This window comes from Scleropages formosus, chromosome 20 (genome assembly GCF_900964775.1).
Source record: "Scleropages formosus chromosome 20, fSclFor1.1, whole genome shotgun sequence".
Lineage (NCBI taxonomy): Eukaryota > Metazoa > Chordata > Actinopteri > Osteoglossiformes > Osteoglossidae > Scleropages > Scleropages formosus.
The window spans coordinates 4,814,421-4,836,876 of NC_041825.1; the positions used below are offsets into that span (position 1 = coordinate 4,814,421).

Consider the following 22,456-nt stretch of genomic DNA (forward strand, 5'->3'; position numbering starts at 1 on the left):
GAGAAGGGTACCTTTCCAAGGAGTGCCGGCTAGACGCCTCGACGGAAGGGTACCTTGCCAAGGAGTGCTGGCTAGACACCTGGAGGGAAGGATACCTTTCGAAGAAGAGCGGGCTAGATGCCTTGAGGGAAGGGTACCTTTTAAAGAGGTACTGAGATGACACCTTGAGAAAAGGGTACCTTTCGAAAGGATGCCCAGGTGACGCCTGGAGCAAGGGGTAACTTTCAAAGGCATGCTGGGTAGACATGAGGGTGGTGCGGCAGGTTTGGCCAGTGCCCGCTGTATGGTGGGTCTGGGGGTCAAGCCTTGCTTGGGGTGCCTTGCGGCAGACTGGCATCTCCTCCCAGGCTCTGGCTTGCTGCAACTCCGCTTGTTGTGAACTTTGGTTAGCTGGGTAGACATCTTGAAGGAGTGGTACATTTCCAAGGGGTGCTGGGCTGATCCCTCTCCATAGAAGCTCCTGCACATCCTGGTTCCTGTCTAAAAATTCACTGGGAAAGCATTCAGTCTCTGAGGGCGAGCTGCTCCTGACATATAACAACACATGATGACAGATGGAAAGATGAAGACCTGGAGATATACATGGGGAAGCTTAAGAGTATCACTTTGTGTTTGTTTTCCACTCTGTCATTCATTCAGCTTATGTCACTTTCCAAAATGTTGAAGCGCTATTACCTCAACTGGTTTTGGTTAACCTTCCTTTTTCAGATCTGATACATAACTACTGTCTGATTAACTCTTTCATTCAACGTGACCTTTTATTTTTGCTTACGGAGCACTAAAACAATGAGACTTAAAATAGAGACTGATGTACTTCTTGCATTATGTAGATTCTTCCTTTAGAAATAAAATGGAAAAAGATTACCTTACAGTTCCTTATTGTCTTGCAGTAATTTTCTACTGTTATGTAGCAGTGCCCTCTTGTGGCTGTAAAATAAAAATGTAGCAAGAACTTCACGGGGGGGGGGGGGGAATCACATGAGCAGCAGTGTGAGTTGATGTACCTTAGTGCTGCTGTGGTAAAATTCAAAAACTGCATTGCTAGTGAGTTGATAGAAAAACATAAATCCTATTAGATTTACGCATTAAACACAAGTTAGAATTTGTAGGCAAGGATTTGATGATTAGGAGAAGGAAGAGTTAGACCAAAAGCACAAAACCCACGTGTCATGAGTGTTTGATGAATCAACAGCTAGTTGAAAGAACTACAAACCCACAAGTAGATAACACAGCAGGGCATCAAAATCCCAGCATGCAACAGGTCATAAGTATCTTCATCTTGGCTTCTGTTGGTTATTGACGCCACTAACCATTAGCGTCTCTTCCGTAAGACACCTAAGGCCATGGGACACCTGATATTGTGTAGTAGTTAGAACTGCATTGTCCTAATGGACTGTGTTCACGACCACTACTCTAGAGAGAGCTGCAGTGAGGTACCGCTGGAAGGTGGACAGCGCCTGTCATGGTGGTAGAACAAGAACATGCTGGTGGCAAGAGACCTGTGAGGTGTTACCAGCATGGAGGAACAGCTTTGACAGATGGACTGATAGCCTGAAAGGGCCACCGCAGCGGCTGCAGAAGATTGGGTAGGAATTTGGTGGGGGTGCATTGTGTGAACCTCCAACTTGACCTTGTTCTAACAAGCAGCAAGAGGATGCATTTCCAAGGACCCCTGAACCCTTGAGCTGTGTCCTACTTTTTTTTTTTTTTTTTTTATAAACTTTTGTGGCATTACTTCGATTCACACCCTAAATGCCAAGCTACCAGTTGTAAGAGCATCTCTCATGCTTTTAAAAAAAAAAAAAAAAAAAAAAAAAAAAAAGAAAAAAAAATCCATGACAGACTGGTCCATCAGATCCATTTTATTTGTCAGTGTTTTTGACAAATCCATCAAGTTCATTTGAGTCATTTCCATTTTATCATTTTATACATAAATATATAGATTATCTAATTAAAATCCATTATGTAATTATCGCATCTTTACAGTAGCCACTATTATAGGCACGTTGTACCCCCACCCGATCCAGCCCAGGTACCTGGATCACATTTCGGTGCTGTGACAGTGGTTTCTGCAGAGGGCAAGACGACACACCTCTGGGACACACTCAGTAGCTGCGAGAGACTAGGTACACGCACACACGTACACAGAAGCACACACGTGCGCCGCGGCACGCCCATTTCGCAGGGACGAGCCACCCCGGCTCCTCTGCCCACAACGGGTGCGCTTCAGCTCCGCCAGAGGAACATTTTAAGTGCACCCCCTCCCAAAACACATCGAACTCCTCAGTGGAACGGTTAGCAAGCACACCCACCGCACTGCAAGCGTCGAAAGGGAAAGGACACCGAGCCGGTGGAGGCCTGGAGGAACATCCGCCACGCTTGCAAACGCAAGCCAGGGCAACATGTTCTCACAGTGCACTGTAATTCATAGTAAAGGTTTACTGTGGGACAAGCAGAGGCTACCTCACACCCCCCCAGCGCAAAAAAAGAACTACGTCAGGTTGACAGCACAGGAGCTTAAGGATTTGCCTCCGGGCCTGTTCCCTGTCCATTTAGCGAAGCAGGTCTGCAACCCAGACCTGTTTGTACACATGAAGGGATGCAGTGCCTCAAGTCCCGACATTCGCTAACACGGAAAAAATTCAATATGGTAATGAATACCACTGGGGTATCATTATATACTTCAACAAAAGTGGGTTGAATCTATGCAACGAAAAGCAAAATGCAAAACGGTATTCTGTAAAGGAGATGCGAAAAGCCGCCAAGAACGGCGCTGTGGGACTTCACTGGAGGAGAGAAGGCAGAATCCACGACGGGAGTAGCGACTCATCGCAGGCGGTTTAAGTTAACACTTCCATATGCTCCTCCAGGCACAGTATCTGAAAACAGATTTGGTGTTTGGTTTTTTGGTATCGCACGTGAAACAAAAGATCAACAAGGGGCTTCTTAATCAAGCCCGCCGCCGTTTTCCCAGTCGCCAACGGACCTTTGAACCGCAGCGCCTCCTGTCAAACGAACGACGGACCGTTAAAGGTATTGCTTGCAGAGAGGACATTCCGCATGTACGTTCATAGCAAAGTAGCCCTGTGTAACAAACATATAATGCTCTTTTCCCTCATTTTCCCAAGATATGAAAACAGGTTAAAATAAATAAAACATCCAAAGTCTGAAAAACATCCACCCTCCCCACCAACTGGAATACATTCAATAACTTATTCACTGCATAACATACAGAGTACAGAGGCGAGAATAGAGCAGCCCCTTACAAGCTAGAGGAGGTGTGCAGTAGAGCGAACAGTCTGTCTGGCAACAGACTGTTCGCGTTTCGGTGGGAGGGATGGTGGGAGAGTAAAGGTTCAACCTTAACATTTTAACACTAGGGATTTCACAGATCAGGAATTACATTTTTTCCAAGTTAAAAACTTGCATAACCAACACTGCAATTCTCACAACTACAAAAACAACATACTTCTTGTGTTGGCTGGTGCGATATAAAAGGCTAGAGACTATATATTCTTTTTAACGGTTTAGCAAGCTTATAGGTAGGTGCCAAATTTGAGAAAATACTGTAACAATCCAACAATCTTCCTAATTATTTTCTGTAGCAATGGGAAGTCACTTTACAGTGTACATCTGGGGATGGATATTATATAGTTTTGTACAAAAAAATAAAATCGTCGTCGTCATCAGCAGCAGCAGGCAGCAGCAGAAGAAGCGGAGAAGGGTCAGTTCTGGGTGTCATCCAGGATCTCTTTGACAAAGGAAGCTGCATCTGTTTGTTTGGAGTCATGCAGTTTGAAGAATGGTTGCTCCTGTAAGGATGCAGAAGAAAGGTCAACCTCCCAGTCTCCCTTCAGCACAAGGAACTCAAAAAACTAACCTTCATGCAGCCGCTACTCCGTCATTGTATGTGATTGTTTGTGTACCTTATTCTTTTAATTTAAAAAAAATTGGTAGGATGTTATCAGGATTCGCCTATCCTGAGTTTTACGCACCTACTCGAGTGATTAATATTGGTGCATGAAGTGAAAAAAACTAGGTTTACTTAATCACGTCTGCAGTCATGTCTCTATATTAATGTAATGCACAAAACATCGCTTTGGAGAAAAGCAGTTGCTAAATAAATAAACGTAAATATGTAACTCCATAATGAAACACGTATTCAAGCTTACCATGAGAGCAAGGTAGTTCAGTCTCTCAGCCGGATTCTTCTTCAAACTAAAATATACATGAAAGTCATTCAGTTTTTTTTTTTTTTTAACTGAAAATTCAAAAGGTGCGACTTTGAATCCAAAAAAGAAAACGGCTGCAAAACATAGGGACAGCGTAACTTCCGTCGCTATGTTTTGCAGCTGTTCACTTTTTCGGATTCGCACAGCAGACTATAGAAGCGACGTGTCGCACATGCTCCACTGGAGCCATGCGCCCAGCATGCTCACCAGTGTGCGATGAAGCTGACGAACTCCTTGGAGAAGCGGTCGGCGGGCAGTTGGGGCGACGGCTCCTCCACCACTTGCTTCAGCTGCTGGAACGGAGTGCCCCACGACTCGTACGGGAAGCGCAAAATGGCCAGCTCAATCTGACGGCACACACCTCCGCATCAGCTATAAGACTCAAACCCTACGCCGTACTCCAGACAGTAGCTGGAAACACACACCTCGTACTTTCATAGTCCACTGTTACAAGACTTTCTCCTTATACCTCATACAAACATTATCACTTTAAATTGCACTTATTAGCCATTAGTTTCAGGTTGCAAATACTCTTTCACGTGAAAATCTGAGTAAGTACGAGTCGCTGACACACACAGCACGACAGACCACGTGTGGAGAGGTACGGTCGAGTTGCTCTGTGTATTTCTGCGACAAGAGCTCACCAGCGTAATTCCCAGACTCCAAACATCTGACTTGACGTTGTAGCCCTTCTGGCTGAGCTCAGGGTTGATCCTCTCCGGCTGTAGAGACAAGCGTAAAGAATGACCTTCCGCAACAAGGGACACATCATCAGGAGACAGTTTCCTAACTTCACATTATCATAATGTCCTCTTTTGCACAACACTGCTATAAAAAAAGTTAGAACTTTATACAGAAATAGCAGAATGGCCTATTTTCCAGCTCAGCCATTTCCAGCTCCAAATTAACTTACAATATGTCATTAAAAGGTCACATTTTCATTAGTTCCATGTTTGTTTTATTAAGCAAAGTGTCCTGACTTCAGGTTAGAGGTTACATTTTATTTTTTGTATATTGCACCCTTAACCGCTATGCCAACAGCAGTCTGTTGCGTGTAGTGCAGTTTCCCTGAATGACGCCTCCACAGGCACATGCAGGACAACACAAGGCCGACATGAGTGCGACACCTACTGCCATGTAGGGCTTGCAGCCAGCATCCAGCGTCTTGGCCACGGAGTCCACCAGGTACCCACTGATGCCAAAGTCACACATCTTCACGTGCCCTTCTTTGTTAATGAGGACATTGGAGGGCTTCACATCTGAGACAAGTAAAAGAGGTTGGAAAGTGTGAACACAAGACAAATTAAATACACCCAAAAATGCCATGAAGCAGTTCTACATGGAGGAAGGAGCATAAATTCTTCCACGTCACTTACGGACGGATCAATAATTACGAGAAATGTCTGGTTGCAGTTATTGGTCCAAAAGGTGACATAAGCAGTTGAGTCCAAAGGGGCAATTACACACTGAGCACTATAGTTATACAGCAAAGTTTCACTAGGGGGCAGTACTCACCTCGATGGATCACAGACAGCTTACTGTGTAAATGTTCTAAGGCTTTGACAATCTAGAACAAAAAAGGGGAAAATTTCACAGGCTGGACAAGAGCAGGAATAATTACCAGTGCAACAGCATGCTAACAGTGCGTGAAGTGTTTCTCTAAAGTAAGCCTTATTCATGAAGCGGGTGACTCCAGACCAGTGCTGAGTTGGCGAGCAACTGGAAGGATTTCACACTCCCAATGAGTCATTCTGCCGTGAAGTATTCCCTGTCTGCGGCCTTACAGGAAAGAAAAACACACATTATACGCACCGACACGGAAATCTTTCCCAAGATGTCCTCGGGGATCTTCTTCCCTTTCTCAATCACCTTTTTGTAGAATTTGTCCAGTGACGTGTCCATCAGCTCCATGCAGATCCACACATCCCCCTGCAACAAACAGAAAGGAAACACATACAGGCCAGTGGATTTCCAGCGACAGCAGACAGACCACCAAGGAAAGACCACCTGCTCTCACAGCCTCCCTTCAAGGACAGCTGATGGTTGCATGTTGGTTTGGCTCATTGAGGCCTTTAGTCATGCAAGTTCGGCAGAAGTGTCCCTCTCACCTCCCGGAATAAAGCTCCATAGAAAGTGACGGTGTATGGGCAGTCCACAGTCCTCATGGAGATGTCCAGGTCCATCAGTAACCTCTTCTGCTCCTGACTGTTCACTGTTGCTCTTATCCTCTGCATAAACAATTAAATCCACAAAGGACTAATGCAGGAATTATTTGTTTCATCCCTAAAACCTCTGTGCTCTGTGAAAACTCAAAGTACTTGCAAATGATGAAATAACCTAACAAAACTTGAAGACTGCTGGATTTCAAATAAGATACAATAAAGACTGCCCTGTAGAGGAAATAATTTGCACATTAATGTCACATTTCAAAAAGCTTCCAATTACTGTTTTACATGGGTATTTTCCATTCACATTACACTTGCTAAATCTGGCATATGCACCTAAACAAATGACAAACTGAATCATAATTAAGAGCAGGATATTTCATGTAATTCCAAAAAAAAAAAAAAAATATGTAAAGCACTTCTCCCCACATAATCAATAAGGTGGTGCACAGCAAGTTGGCCAAGCCGTCGGCACAAGGGCCACGTTTGCAGGATTGGCCTGGCTCCACGAGTACACTTTTGCATGAGGCTTTCGATGTTGCATAAGCAAAATGTACAAGACAATTCTGCCCTCAGAGGATCTGGGCAGAGTATTTACAGAGCAGTTCTTTATTCAGGCATTCCGTTGCATTCACATTGCTACAGCTCTTAATTTCAAATAAATTTCAACTTAAAGTTGATTTCAATTCCCATTTGTCGTCGACATTAGAAGATAAGGCTGGCGGCATCTCTCACCTTTACAGCCATGAGGGTTGCGCTCTGAGCGTGCCGCACCTTCTCGACCACTCCGTAGGCGCCGCGGCCCAGCTCCGACAGGGCCACCAGGTCATCAGCCTGCACCTCAAAGTTCTGAAAAGGCAGAGGAGACTGTTTGCAGCCAGGTTTGCGCTAGGAGCTCACATGGCACCAATAAGGCTACATGGCAAGACGTGATATTTATATTTCCTGCCTACGCCTTCCAGCACGCGGGAGGTCTGCGTTTGAGGACCTGATTCTGTCAAAATACCTCAGAGACTACAAATTCACACACCTGAGCTAAGGTCTACACTCCCCTTGGCAACGTCGGTGAGCTGCTGTGATGGTGCGTGTGACTGTCGGACTGCTCCCCTCTCCCGACACGCTAAGCAAAATGGCAAAGTCTCCAGCGTCAGCAAGGAAATGGGGTCTAACCCAAAACTCCACTTCAAGGCTCATGAGGAGGCAAAGACATGTTTTTGATATTCTTAGTTCTGTCAAATGATCTCTCTACACAAGTCTCCCACACTTGTTTTGAAATGTCTGATGTTCTTCCTTGATAACTGCTAGCTGGCTTGACTTGGCTCCGGGCTAGAACCTCGGCAGCCCCTCAAACACCTGCCCACCATTGTGCCGGCACAGAGATTACAGAGCCGTGCCCAGTTTTTTTGAAACAGTCCTTATCATTTGCTGCCAGATTGTTCAAAGTAGGACAAAATGTCTCCCATTTTCAAGGGGGTTTTCAGTTGGGAAGTAATTACATTACGCAGAAACACTTATCTGGAGAGATTACGTCGGAATCCAATGAGCATTGACCAAAGTAACCTTCCAACGTCCACCTTCTTCACTTGTGCCGCAACGTAACTAAAAAGGGTCTCTGGACTGTGCGACTGAGATGGACAGCAAACGCACTCAATCGTCTGGCCGTACGACATCGGCTTCAGGAAAGCCCGCCATCTCTGCTGACTATTCGTCTCACGTTACACAGCCTTGCACCTTCGACCTCAGTGCTCTGTTGATGACTCTCACATGCTGAAGGGGCACGAGACAGAAACCTGAAAGCAAAGCCAAGAGAATGCCTCCAGCAGCAAAGTTAAGATCTACCCACACCAGAGACGTGATGAGATCACTTGGCAGTTTCCACATGCCTCATTCTGGTTCGTCTTGGTACATTTCCCTTTATATAAACATTTTAAGTCAATGAGGACATTGTGTTCCCTGACAGGAACAAAAGCAAGGAACAGGATATACTGTACAAGCATTAAAGGGTATGGAGATGAGCACTTAGGGTCTCCATCTTGTTGCTCACAGTACTGCCTACAGTGAGCACTGTTCCTACAGCATTGTGGGCTGCATCGGTGGCATAGCAAGTACCGCTGCTGGCTCACAGCGTCTGGGTGGTGTGAGAGGATGTGGGTTCGATCCCTGTGTGGAGTGTGCATGTTCTCCCCGTGTCTGTGCGAGTTTCCTCCGGGTGCTCTGGTTTCCTCCCACAGTCCAAAGACATGCTGTTCAGGTTCACCCATAGTGTGTGAGTGAGTGACAGAGAGTGTGTGTGTTCCACTGATGTATGGATGAGTGATCCATTGTAAGTCACTGCAGTGAATAAGGTGTGTGGGCTGATAACACTACATAGAGCCCATGGGAAGCTGCTTTGGAGAAAATTGTCTGCTAAATAAATGAATGTAAATGCATTGTGCACTGCCTACAGCAATGAAAGCATCAGAAGTTGTGTGTGCCAACATAAACTCCTCCCCATTGGCTGAGGTACCCTTATTGCACTTGTTTTCTGTGCTACTTTCCACACATTTGTCATAAAAATATTTATCCGCCCTTCCACTCCTCCAATACGCCTGGGCACCGGCAAGCCTGAGGACCACCTCACCAGTTTGAGGCCTCCAAGCTCTCACCCTCGACATTGCTCGACCTACAGAAGATGGCCTCAAGGCAACGTGTGGGAGTCCAAGCGACCACCTTGGAAGCTGCTTAACATTAGTATGCTATCCTGCTGCATACAGCATGAGTGGGCAGGCAGTTGGCTTTGGAGTCCCAGAGGTTTCCTCCTCCTGCATCAGCCTTAGGAGTTTTGTTTCCTCTCTCCTGATGCCTTCTGGCTTTTCATCCCACACTTCTTTACAAACATTTGTTTTAATTGCTATTACTTAATTATTGCAGGCCTGTGCTACTGTGTATTCTCACTACTAAGTGCCCTGTGCCAGTATGTGGGAAAGAGCTTTACACAAAAGTAATTAAATATGTGGTAGACTGAGAGACTGAACTGGGTATCTATCAAGACTACAAGTCTACCCAACTAGTAGCCATGTGGTTAGAGCTGCTGCCTTTAGACCCAAAGGTCACAGGTTCTAGTCTCACCTCCAGCTGTAATATCCTTGAGCAAGGTACTTGCCCTATACTGCTCCAGTAAAACTATGTGGCTGTAAAAATGGGTAAATAACTAAGCAGCTTAAAACTAAGTCACTTTGGAAACAAAAAATGAACATAAATGTAATGTAATTTAAATGTGTGATCTACACACAGGATTTCACCACATCGTTTCCAAAAGTGGACTGCCACTCTAGTAAATCCTTATTGCAAAGAACACAAATGGCATGATGAGCAAAACCTTTGCTGCCATCTCCAGCCTCACACTCCTTCAAGCAGGTGCAATTCTGTTTCTGAGCCATGGAACCTGTCCCCCTTCCTCTCCCTGCGAGAGTATGACCTCATCTCAGCAGGGCAGAGCTCCCTTCTGCTGGCAACAGGTCCCCCCCGGTGCTGTCGAAAAGTGCCATGCCACCCACAATTCACGTGTGATGCTTTGGGCCCTGCATCAGCCCCCACACGAGCCAGCCTTGAGTATCACTCGAACCTCGCATCACATCAGAAGAGGGGAAAGCTGATGTCTCAGAACTCAAAGCAGTCACTGATTTCTCCATTTTCAGCCACCCCCACCCTCCAGCTCCATGCTGTGGTTGTCAGGGTTGACATCTGTAGGTATAAATACAGCAGTAACTGAGTGCCCCAGACATCCACCGGGCGGTCCTGCTGTCAGTGTTGACAGAGGAGAGGCAGACAGGGACACGGAGCGTCCGAGTGCTCGTCTGCATGCGTGTGTATATGTGTACAATGCTGCTTGGTGACCTGATCTGCCCTTTCTCCTAACACACAGATGCTGGAACAGCGAGTCCCACATCGTGCGCCTTTTACCTCCACTTCCTGTCACAGCCTGATGAGGAACGAGGACTCACCTTGTCACCAATCGTGATGAAGGTCCTGGAGTCCAGGTTTCGGGGCGGCCTGAACCAAGAGTGAAAATTGAGTAAAATAACTTTTGTATGGCTCAAAGGACAGGTGAAGAACATCGTATGTGTGTGACGCACATGGAAGCATCCCTGTTCACATAGGGGAGACAGCTGATAGCATAGTCGTTAGAGATGCTGCCGTCAGACTTGAAGGTTGCAGGTTCGAATCCCACCTCCAGCTTTAATACTCTCAAGTAAGGTACGTACTTACCCTAAATTGGTCCAGTAAAAGTTACCCAGCTCTATTCATAATTTTAACTACTTTAACATTGTAAGTTGCTCTGAAGAAAAGCGTCAGATAAACGAATAAATGTAAGGCAATAGTGTTGATGTGTGCGGTTTCTCTCTCAAGTTCAGAGCACACAGAACACAAAGGGGAAGAGAATAGGATAAGACTACACTAGTGTTTAGCGTGGAGAGAAAGTCCATTAGAAATGTGAATGTGGCCCACATTTACAGAGGCACAACGTAAACACCAGTGGAGTACAGAAGGTGCTGGAGACAGTCGACCCCCAGTCCGCTGGGCCACTCACACTAAGTTGGACTCCTTCTGCTTGAACACTTCATCTGGGATCTTGAGCCCAGGCTTTTTCCTCTTCCCTGTGTTCCCTGTGGGAAAGAACAGAGGAGTAACTCACCTGTGACGAATCCACAGCAATACCCAACAACATGCCGGTGGAGAACGAAACCTGGCAGGCACGTGTTCGTCGTGGATACAATCAAGGTCACAGGCCAGCAGAAAGCGAACGTGTGTTAACAGACGTTGAGCAGCAAAGGAAAAACAGCAACGTATTTTTCTGGTGATTAATGAGACAACCAATTAACAATGGGAACAACAGTTAAAGATGGCACAGACAAGGCCAAAAACTAGCAAACACACATTAGACATACACTATATAATCCAAAGAACTGCCAAAAAACCTTTTAACACTGCTTACTGTAGACTAAAATGTATTTGTAATAAAACAGGTCAACAAATGAATCTGGCTCTGAACAGCATTAACTAATGAGCTGTAATTTATATATACATGCATGCATTAAGTGTTTTTCATTCATCTGGTCTCATTCAAGCCTGGCGACTGGATTCAGATGGAAAGTGCAGTAGGGTCACTTTCTTGGGTCGACCGCACACCCTCCACGACAGCACTACAGTCAGACCTAAACCACAGTCTGCCTGCAGGGCATTCAAACAGAAGCCTTTTAAACGTTTAAAAAGGGTCGATTGAAAGAATATGGTCCTAAACGCAACAAGCCCTTCAGTTCAGTCCAGAAAGATCTGGACAGAGGGAACACGAATGATTTTGGATAACAGGCGAACACAGCCATCTGTGGGGAAAACTCTGAACTGTAAACAGCAACCATACAGAAGGCTGCCTCACAACTAAATACTTAGAGCCAGTAATCCAACATGACACACAGATCCTAAACTGCAGGCGTTCGCTTTCAGGGCCATTTCATCACGACAGACGTTTAGTAACTGCTCTCAAAGAAAAGGAGGCTGCGGCTCACTTTTCTTTCGTAACATAAGAGACGAAACGGATTTATGCGTGACGTATATAGCGTAACGGATCCATAAGATTACCAATGTCAAATAAAACAGTACCAGTGATGACTAAAACTGAACATTTCATACAAATCTCCTTCCACAACAGTTCCAAGCAGGTTGCTTTGCTTTGCTTGCTCTTCTGTCCAGTTCATCCCATCCCAAGTACTGACCAGGTTGGCCACATGTACCCAAACTTTTGGCAGTTACTGCAGTACGGTCAAATCGGAGCAAAATGAGAAGAGAGATTCAAAGGGATGCAGAACAGGCTGCTGGGAGGTTTGTAAAGCCTCTCCGTCACGGATCCCTACAGAAGCTGCTCGTCTCTGTTAAACGGCATAAACAATGAAAAGAGCCGGTCAAGCGAGAGGAAATGGCAATCGTCACTGACAATATTTTCCACTAAATGAGTTGATCCCTGCTTCTATATTTAAGTGCAAAGCCCTGGCAACACAGCTGATTTACGACCTCCTCGGCAGACAGACCCTCGGCTCCCGGCCCAAACCCTCCCCCGCCTAGGCTGCTGGGAGGCCCTCCTCTCCCGTTGACCCCGTGAGTCAGCACACTAATCCACCCCCGGAACGCAGCTCTGCGAGACGCCTTCCTCATGTCGCCCTACGCAAGGCTCTTTCCATCTGACTGATGACGGGAGAGCATCACGAGAAGAAAGGAAAAGAGTCTGCTTTATTTCGGCAGCAGGACTTCCCCATTTCCACGTCGAGGTGCAAGGTGGTTATGTGAAGCATTAACAAAAAGAAATGGGTGGGAGTTAAGATGAAAAAGTGTCTCAATGTGAGCTCATTGAGATTTATTCTAAATCATTTCAATAGCCTGCCTGAAGAGAGGATGTGAAACGGAAAGGAAAAGCATAACTTTGCAAAAAAAATAAATAAATAAATAAATAAAATCAAGGTCTCCAAAGAAGACTCTTGACAAAGTTTCCTTTTGCCTCCTGCAGCTTGTTCACATTTTTCTCATTATTCTGCAAGTGTGAACTCTGGGTAAAATAGCAGAATCAACTTCCTTAAGAAACAACTGCATTCTTTTTGAGAAAAACCCTAAATAGCGCAAGCACCCGTTGAGTGCCAAGATGCACGTTTCTCGCTGAGCTGTGCTGAGGGCAGTGAGGACCACGGCGCTCGGAACCTGCTCTCAGTCTGTCCCACCATAGCAAAACGGTCCCAACAGACACGTGCCTTATCAGCTGGAGTGACAAACATGCATGAGGGATTTGTTTTTTCCCCCCCTGAATGCAGCACAACCCCAGCTAAGTGAAAGAAACACTGGACACTTGTTCAAAGGGGAAAATGATGCAAGTTTACTCACTGCTCCAAAAATACGGACAACAGACTCAAGTGAATATAGCCCAACCTAAAAATAAGCGTGACTCACGGGAGACAAAGCCACAAGTCTCTGTGAATGAAGCCCCACACTTGTGGGTCATCATCAGCCCTGGCAATCACAAGGGCACACGAGAGGCGCGTCCCACCCGTAGTCCGGTCCGGCTCACTCGCTCACCCTGCCCCCACCCCTCATCCAACCGGTGCTGAGTCACACCGTCCTCACTCCGAGAGCCATCACGAGACCAGCATGCCCCCGCATTTGAGCAGCAGGTGTGTAGAAGGAGGCCGCGCCCATGAGTCCTCACGAGGGTGGGGCCATGGGGGACGAGCACAGGGTGCCACAATTGAACCGGCACCAAGCGGCCGATGAACCCTCCTTCTCGCAGCAAGGCACGCAGCACTAACACAGACAAACCACAGCTTTATACGCAGTCATTACTTACTGTACACAGGCAGTACAAACACAGTAAACACCTGCAGGGACAATCTCTTATGAAAAAGTGTGTGAGGAAGCTTTAACTTAAAACCCACGAACAGAAAAGCGAGATTTGTATCCACATACGAGCACAGAGGTCTAGACTAGACTAGCCGACAGAATAAATCTGAGCAGCAGTAAAGCCGCCATAAATATCCAAACATTTCATAGTGGATGGCACATTAAATCGACGTTTTACACTGCCACCTCTGCTCGCCGACCTGCAGAGAAAGAAAAACATTGGGTTTCCTTGAGTCTGCTAATGCAAGTCAGCACAATGTACTTTGCTCTAAGAGTTTGCGAGGGAAAAGTGTGCGAAACATGCAAGGACATACAAAGGTTCTCAGTCCGTTTCCCTGGCAGACCGACAGGCGACTCACGACACAGAGCGCTGGTGTTCCCTGCAGTGGAGCCCTGCAATAAGCTCATTTCTGCACTTTTGCTTTGCATGCATTTCATACCCTGACAATTTCAGCAATTTTCCCCCCAAATTACTTAAGCTCTCCTGCAACCAAGAAAGCTCCTCCTTTGTGGACTTTAGTGATTCTTGTACTAAACCATAGTTACAAACTGAACTTACATGAACATCAATTTATTTAGCAGATGTGCTGCTCCAAAGCAATGGACAATTCAGACCTAGCAAAGGTGTATTTCACAACAGATGCAATTTACATTTACGTGCACATATTACAGACACTTTTCTCCAAAGGGTCGTGCAGCTGTACTTCACTAACCACAAGTGCTTGACACTGGCCCTATCAGGAAGTATATTCCTGAACCATACACCCCTGTAAGCTGTATAATGAACAAATGGCATTTACGCCGATTAATCTCCGCTGGCCCAAGAACATCTTAAATCTAAGCCTTTCTGCAAAGCAAAGCCTCTTCGAGTAAAAGGACAATGTTACATCTAATAAGAGTGACCACAACCTTAAAAGAGAACAGGGTAAGCGGATTGGCAATCCAACACACAGACACAGGAGCAGCAGGGTAAAGCAAGGTGGATGCAGATCACAGCTTACACATATTGGCACAGCCTGGAAAAGCAGACTACAGGTATACAGCATCCCATTTGTTTTTGTTGCCACTGCCCTTTCAAAGACCCCCCCCCCCCGACCCCCACAAGTATGCAAAACAAGAGCAGATGCAAAAAGATTCCCTCTCAAAACATTTTAAGAGCCTGCTAGGCTACAGAGAGTAATCATTCCAGACAACCCCACCCACCCAGTCAGCATCTTATTTTTGTCTGCCATCTTTGTTTCAGCTCTAGATCACAGGTTTCCTCTAGGTTGTATACACAGTCCTCCGGGCCTCTGGCGCACAGAGGCGTGGCCTTCCAGCTCCCACACACATGCAAACAACTGCGCAGTCACGCAAGCCCCTGGCCTGCTGTTAAGAGTGCCGTTTCACTCGGTTCCTATGACGACAGACTGCTGTCCAATCAGGGAGTTCAGCAAATAGTGGAGGGGGGGGGGGAGTGCAGTTACCTGATCATGTTTGCTTTACATGTGCAGACTGGGTTCTTCCTGTGCTCCTGTAGCTGTGACTCACGAACTCATGACTGCTGTACACGTACCGTCTGCTTGGTGACTCGCAGCCCGAGACTCGCCCTCACGTCACATACACACTTTCAGTTTGTTTGGTCATTCACAGCCTGATGTTCATCCTAAGTGTTCCAGAGACTGAGGCAGCTCAGCAGTTTCCCCTCACGTGTGTGATCTACTGTGATGCTTGGTAGTTGCTGCCTTCTGTACTCTCGAGGCCCTGAAACACTCTGGTAAAAACTTAGCTGTACCAAAAGGTAAACCTGCAGGTCAGACAAGATGCTCTAAAGAAAACATTCATTCATTAACTGATGCTTTTCTCCACAACGAGAGACAACATTAAGCTACCTGCACTGATTTACCCATTTACACAGCTGGGTAATTTCAATAAAGCAATTTACAATAAGTACCTTTCTGAAGAGTACTGCAGAAGTAGGCAAGATTCTAACAGGCAACCTTCGGATCCAAAGGCAGCAGTGCAAACCAAAACGCTATCAGCCGTCCCTGAAATATATTCCAGAACCTATGGGTGGATGTCATTTCAGAACCAACTTTTCATCTCCCCCTGCCATCAACTGAGCAACCTGGGTATTAACAATAAAGAAATGTTACAAAAAACACCCACAACTGATTTAGAATTGCTTTATTACAACAGTTCTGAACTTAAACTGATTTTAATCCCAAATACTGAAACAAATACATGTATCAGTTTGCAATGAACTATTAGACAGGAAAAGAAAAATACTTCAACAGAAGTAAACATGCACACCACAGTATGCAAAATGCAGCAGCAGTGAAGACAATAGTTTTTGCCCTTTGAACTGCTCTCCTTGACCCATGGAGTCACCACCTTTACCCTTGCCACAGTTTTAAAAAAAAAAAAAAAAAAAAAAAAAAAAAAAAACAAACATCTGTTGTTCCAATAGAGAGGATTGTCTCTTTCCCCCTCATATTCTTTTCAAAAGGCAGACAAAAAGCTGACGTCAGATAGGCAGGAGTTCTATTTTTTCCCCCACCATCTTTTCACTCACTGACCTGCTGTGTGACGTCTGTATACATTAGTGATTTTTTTACAGCCAAGAGCACTCTCTCTGCCACTCTCTTCTCCCATAATGTGCCATCTGTTGCTCAGGGAGACACAGGACACAACATGCCTGACGCCATAAAAAAGTCAACTCTTCCCCTATTTTGTGTGCTGCAGTCGATGAGCAATGTCCCAGCTCATTCTGTCCCCATTCACATCCTGCAGCGCCGTCAACATCCAGGGAAGGTTCAGCCTTCTATTAAACATTGACAATAGATGTGCAGTTTACCGAAACACACATATCAGAGGAAGTGCTTTTGTTTGCATGCTGGGGTCAACTGCAGAAGCAAGACAAAAAAAAAAAAAAAAAAATCCATTAAATCATTCCTCGAACCAGTGCCAGCTGCTGTTCTTGCATTACTAGTTCTTTGCCTTTCTACAAAGACATCAAGTTTTAACAAAATAAACAAAGGTTTAATCAACAATCTATGCTGCACAAAAAAGGAAAAACATTAAGAGGAGCCAGAGCTATGCATGTGAAATATTATAGTGACAGTATATAAATAGCTTCCTGAGACCGAGCAAAAAAGGGGTTTTGGAAAAATATGATTTCTAGGAAGTTGTCCAAAGCCCACCCCCTAACATGTGCCATCATTTAAAAGTATGGAACATTTTCTAATTGTGCATCAGGAGTGAGCACTGTAGCATGCTCAGAGTGAGAGACAAACTTTTAAATATGTCCTCTAGAGTGAACAAAAGGAAGTAGCCAGTTATAAAGATAGAGAAATTTAAATTAAAAAAGATAACTGCTTTAAAAAAAAAAAAAAAAAAAAGTCTGAGCAATACTGAACACTGATTCAAAAAGGTTCATCTAGATAGAAAAAAAACATACAATGTAAAACACCCACCTTATACATGTTCTTTAGCAAGGCTCTACTTCAGATAAGCAGTGAAGAATATGTGAAATACCAGTCTTACAGTATTATGCTGACCAAGACTTACTGTGTTATTCCGACCCTGAGGAGTAAAAATGCCATTCAATGAACCAAAAGATCATTGAAGATAGAGACAGAGTCAAAAATTACATTAGTCCATGACTGGTGCTACCACACACTTTTTGAGAAGAGTAAAGTGTCTCAGAAAGAAACTGCAACAAACTTTGAATTCTCCAACACTGCACCACATTCAGGGGAGGCCCAAAGAGTTCCTGCTGAGTAAGGAGAGGAGGAGATATAAAAAATAAAAAAAAAAAATTAAAAAAAAAAAAAAAAAAAAACACCCTTCTGTAGTTGGTATGCAGCATCTTCGCTGATTTTAACCTCTCCAGGTTCTGCAGGGCATGCAAACCTGTACCCGAGTGCAGCGGCACCTGCAGACCGCCAACAGCCATGGAGAAGCACAGCAGCTGAAAGCCAAACCTCCACAACAGCTCTTCTAGGCCACAGGAGAGCAACAGGGCAACTGCCCTTGTAGGTGACTGGTTCACATACCCTTTTCCCCAGCAGCCTAGTGACTCCTCTCTTCACACTCCTCCTTTGCCCTGGGGATTTGAGAACCACTCTTGTCTAGTATCAGATATCGAACAAGTAACTATATTGGATGCTGCTGGGAGTACAGTGTAATTAATGATCATGGTATTTTTGCTGAAACACAGCTTCAACAATGCATTTAGGTGCACTAACACCAGGGTACGGCCAATGCAGACAATGCTACACCACAATCTGCAGTTCACGTCTCCAGCCATGACAGACATGTTGTCATGGACAGAGTGCATGAGCTGAATGAATAAAGAATTCAGTCTAATGTCCAGCATAGATAAATTGTTACTATAGATTATACCATGAAGTGAACTTCCAATAGGAAATGTGATGGCTGGAGCTGCTGTCTTTTGATTCAGAGGTTGCAGGTTCAAATGCCACCCCCTGCTCTACTAGCTAACCCCAATTACTAAAACTGGACAAATAATTATGAACTGCAGACAGCTTAACATTGTAATTCGCTTTGCAGAAAAATGTCATAAATGAGTAAATGCAAATGGTTTGAGCCACTGCCTTGCACCCATGGGAGCCAAGGTTTGAGTTTTACCTCCTGCTTTAGACTCCAGTACATCACCCTTCTGTACAAATGGGTGTAAGTATAGCATGCAAACCTGAGGCTTGTAAGTCACTGCAGAGAAAAGTGTCAGCTAAATAACTAATAACTTCCAGATGTTGCCAGGAAATTAAACAATGTCATGCTCACAGCAGGGCAGTATGGATAATGAGATTTTTTTTTTAAAAAAACACTGGTGGTAGTTTCTGTGAGGGTTTACATACCTTGAGCTCTGCTTCCTCCAACACACACACACACACACACACACACACACACACACACACAGAGAGAGAGAGCAAGTCACTCGTGAGGCTGAACACAGCTCTCGGTTTACAGAGTGAGTCAGCATTACCATTCCCGGGGAAGCACCAAGGCCATTCCACACGCCCGTATCCGGAAGAGAGAACCAACGTAACACACACACACTGCTCACCCTTTCCGTGCTAAACACGTCCACAACCCTTTCCAGCATGCACAAAAAAAAAAAAAAAAAAAAACCGTGAATCTGGCTTTATTGAAAGAAGGGAAGTGACACGTGGGATGAGACCAAACTTCAAGCAAGAACACCGGCCAGTTTACCCCTTGCCAGTTTGAGGAAACAAGAAGTGAACAGAGAGAGAGGAGTGCGGCTCGCGACGAAATATAGACGAGCGGTAACCAGGATAAGCAAAAAGATTCCGTGTCGTGACGAGCCTTCATTCATTCATTCATTCATTCATTCATTCATTCATTCATTCATTCATTCATTCATGAAGGGCGCATCAACCGTCTCTGGCGTGTGTTACTGGAGAAATCGGACACTGTACGTCGCGAGCGACTTTTAAATATCCGGCTCACGTGACCGTTCTCTCACTCCGCCGGGCGCTTTTACCGAAAGCGCCTCGAGCGAGAAACGCCGCTCGGGGATCTCTGCAAACTACCGGAAATAATTAGTCGTGTCGGTCCGGGCTCACTTACTCTGTTAGACAAGTAACGTTACAGTGATTTTAACCTATGGAGCCTGGGTGGTCTATTAATTAATCAATGTATGATATCACCTCTGGGCTGGGAGTGGGATTCCGAATCGAACCGGAAACTTTATTACTGTGCGGGCTAAACTCCGCTAAGCCCAGGCCACCTGACCTGCCAGCCCCGAGCCGAGGGGCCGTCCGTTCCCGGTGCCCCTGTGTCTGTCACTTACTGGAAGCGCGTCACCCGGAAGCCGTGGAAGTAGTGGCGACACTCGGGAGATGCAGCCCGATGCGGTGCGGGTTCCAGAGAGAACTCGACCGGGTTGAAACCGACCCGGAAGCCGGCGCGATGCCTGTCCACCCCAGCCACCCGAGCCCGGTCCTCGGCACGAACGAGGAAAAGCACCTGAGATAGGCGCACACACTTACCTCCTGCTCTGGACATTGACCTGTTGATGCGGGCGCCGCCGAGCTGCAAACTTAAGTCTTCTTTCTTTCTTTTGTTAGCTTCTTGTTTTGCTTTTTTTTTTTTTTTTTTTTTTTTGGAAATCTCTCGCGCTCAACTTTTGAGTGTCAGTCAAAACCTCTTCCTGTGGCTGTGCAAGTTGCCCGCACACGACACGAAGGCGCGCTGCCGGCCAGCTATGCACACCGTTTCCTTCCAGCCAGGGGCGCGAAGAGGCGTTCGCTTGTCAAGCGAGCGAAGCCCGCGTCGTAAAGAAAGAGCCGCGCGGGGCACCGGGGCGCGCGGAATGTGCGCGAGCGGACAGGTCGCCTCAGCTCGTTTCGCAAATCAAAATGTGTGGAAACGCCGCGGCGGATTTGCCTCAGCAACGAGACCACTGGTGCAACTCGCGTGCAGCCCTACAGCCAACAGTTTGTACATCAACTGCCCTGGCAATTTTAAAAGAAAATTAATTTTTTTTTAAAAAAAAAAAAAAAAAAAAAAAAAGCTTCTGAGGCGTCTTGCTAAAAACACTTGTTTAGGAAAAAGCGGAAACCATCCAAAAACAGGAAAACAAGTCGCAACCTTGTCGCTACCAACTCTTAGCTGAAAGACTTTGTTCGCACTCTCGCGCAGAGAGTGGAGGGTTTGGGGGGTGACGTTACCGACTGACGCACTGTGAAAATCCGCCAATAGGCAAGCGAGGTTTTCTTCCGCTTGTCCAATGACGTTATAGAATAGACCGGATGTAATTTTTCTGTATAGATTTAAAGACACAGATTATTCGGCCTTTTGTGTCAAGCTTCAAGTTTCACAGCCTCTTTATTAAAACTATTTTTCAGAAGAGGATGTAATCGGTGTGAATAGCAACGATACGTAATAAATCTTTAGATTTAAAAACATTTTTCCTTGTATCTGGCATATTCAAAAATATATGTGCCTTAGAAACCATAATGATGTAACCAGTTTTTTTTCTTCTCTGATAAAATAATTCTTATTTGGAAAAATAAATAATATCTGAAAAATATTAACAATAATAACTTTTTTAAATAATCACTATTGTGTTGTTTTTGTTTTTTTTAATTATTATTGTTATTATAGCAATTACATTTAAGCCCTTTGATGAAACAGGGTTAGTTTAAAAGGAGAGTTTTCCTCAGAACACGAATAACTTTCAGGTTACAAGGTTATGCTTTACCCGTCACGCTACCCATCATTATAAACTAGCCATACTGCAATAATAGAGTAGCATCTTTACCCACTTTGGAAAGGTAAAGTGGGGGTTTATGCAAGACAGTCAAACAGTCAGTGCTGTTAAAGAGATATTTGATCACTACGCCACCTGCTGTCCTCAGGAAAAATTGAAAATGCAAAATTGAAAGATAAAAAAAATCAGCACTAAGACACAGAAAGATAGAATAGAACAGGATGTAATGTTGGAAATGAAGCACAGCTGCATTATGGAGGCCTCCAATAAAACACACACACACACACACACAGAGGCTGAAGCCGCTTGTCCTGAGCAGGGCCGTGGCGAGCCGGAGCCTAACCCGTCAACACAGGGCGCAAAGCTGGAGGGGGAGGGGACACGCGCAGAACGGGACGCCAGTCCGTCACAAGGCACCCCACGCAGGACTCGAACCCCAGACCCGCCAGAGAGCAGGACCCGGCCAAGCCCGCTAGCTGGTTGCTTGCATTTCTCGGGCAGAGAGTCCAGGTGTGCTGGCCCGATCGAAAAAAAATCACTTGAGCTGTGTTTTCCTCCGAAGAAAGACAAAGAAGAGCTTGTTTGCATTTGATTTCCCAGGGTCCGAAATGTTTTTCAGAGAAGTAAAAAGAGGACATAGGAGCCTGTGATCTGGGCCTTGTTATTGCACACCTCAACAGCCTCTCAAGCTGCACTCCTCACCAGAATGAATGCAGAAGTTACCATCGAGTGGTGCTCCGGGTACAAGGTTCTTCTCTCCCAACCGGGGAACTGAAACTGCACCACCTCGCGTTTGTCGCTGCGATGAGTCAGGAACCCGAAGCAAAATTTCCTCCAGACTTGCCATATTCTCACTTTGAGATCGCCGCAGGAAGATATCACTCTCCATTCCTCCGTTTCAAAAGGAAATTGACTGCTGAGCGTATTTGGCGTGGCACCGTGGTTTCGATCCCCGTCCAGTCGGTGTGGAGTTTGCGTGTTCTCCCGAGTGGCTTTTCTCGGGGTGCTCTGGTTTCCTCCCGCAGTCCAGAGATATACAGTTAAGGTGAACTGGTGTCTCTGCATTGCCCTTAGTGTGTGAAGGGGTGAGTAACTGTGTGTATGTGTGCCTATCCTTCAATGGCTTGGTGTCCTGCCCAGGGCATGCCCCCCTCAGCCTCGCACCCAGTGCTTCTGGGATAGGCTCTGGATCCCCGTGACCCTGCTCAGCACAAAGCAGTTATTGAAACTGAATGGCTATTTGGCAACAGCTGGATAGATGGAAGTGGAACCAACAAATGACTCTGCAGCATCTCTCCCAGAGGATCAAGGTGCTCCCCTCTTGCAATCATGCTCGTAGGGTCGGAATCCGGGCTTTTGATATGGAGCTCTCCACCTTCATGAATTTGCATAATGTAACC

The 22,456-nt window shown here is 45.6% G+C and overlaps 1 protein-coding gene across 1 annotated transcript; it reads right to left on the reverse strand.

The window, feature by feature from the left end:
* Positions 1-1,847: 1,847 nt before the first annotated feature.
* Positions 1,848-20,375, reverse strand: LOC108923933 (dual specificity mitogen-activated protein kinase kinase 3-like). Its single transcript, XM_018734999.2, has 12 exons — positions 19,834-20,375; positions 10,968-11,043; positions 10,381-10,429; positions 7,133-7,246; positions 6,341-6,460; positions 6,045-6,161; positions 5,748-5,799; positions 5,364-5,491; positions 4,877-4,954; positions 4,440-4,579; positions 4,173-4,218; positions 1,848-3,812 (listed from the first exon to the last, which is right to left on the reverse strand). The coding sequence occupies exons 1-12, from the start codon at positions 19,847-19,849 to the stop codon at positions 3,726-3,728; spliced, it is 1,023 nt and encodes a 340-aa protein (XP_018590515.1). The 5' UTR covers positions 19,850-20,375; the 3' UTR covers positions 1,848-3,725.
* Positions 20,376-22,456: the final 2,081 nt, after the last annotated feature.

Excerpts from the sequence above, each read along its gene's own strand:
- LOC108923933 (XM_018734999.2), bottom strand. Across the intron at positions 10,430-10,967 it reads CAGAAGGAGTCCAACTTAGT|GCCGCCCCGAAACCTGGACT; the intron begins GTGAGTGGCCCA and ends CTCTTGGTTCAG. Across the intron at positions 7,247-10,380 it reads TCATCACGATTGGTGACAAG|AACTTTGAGGTGCAGGCTGA; the intron begins GTGAGTCCTCGT and ends CTGCCTTTTCAG.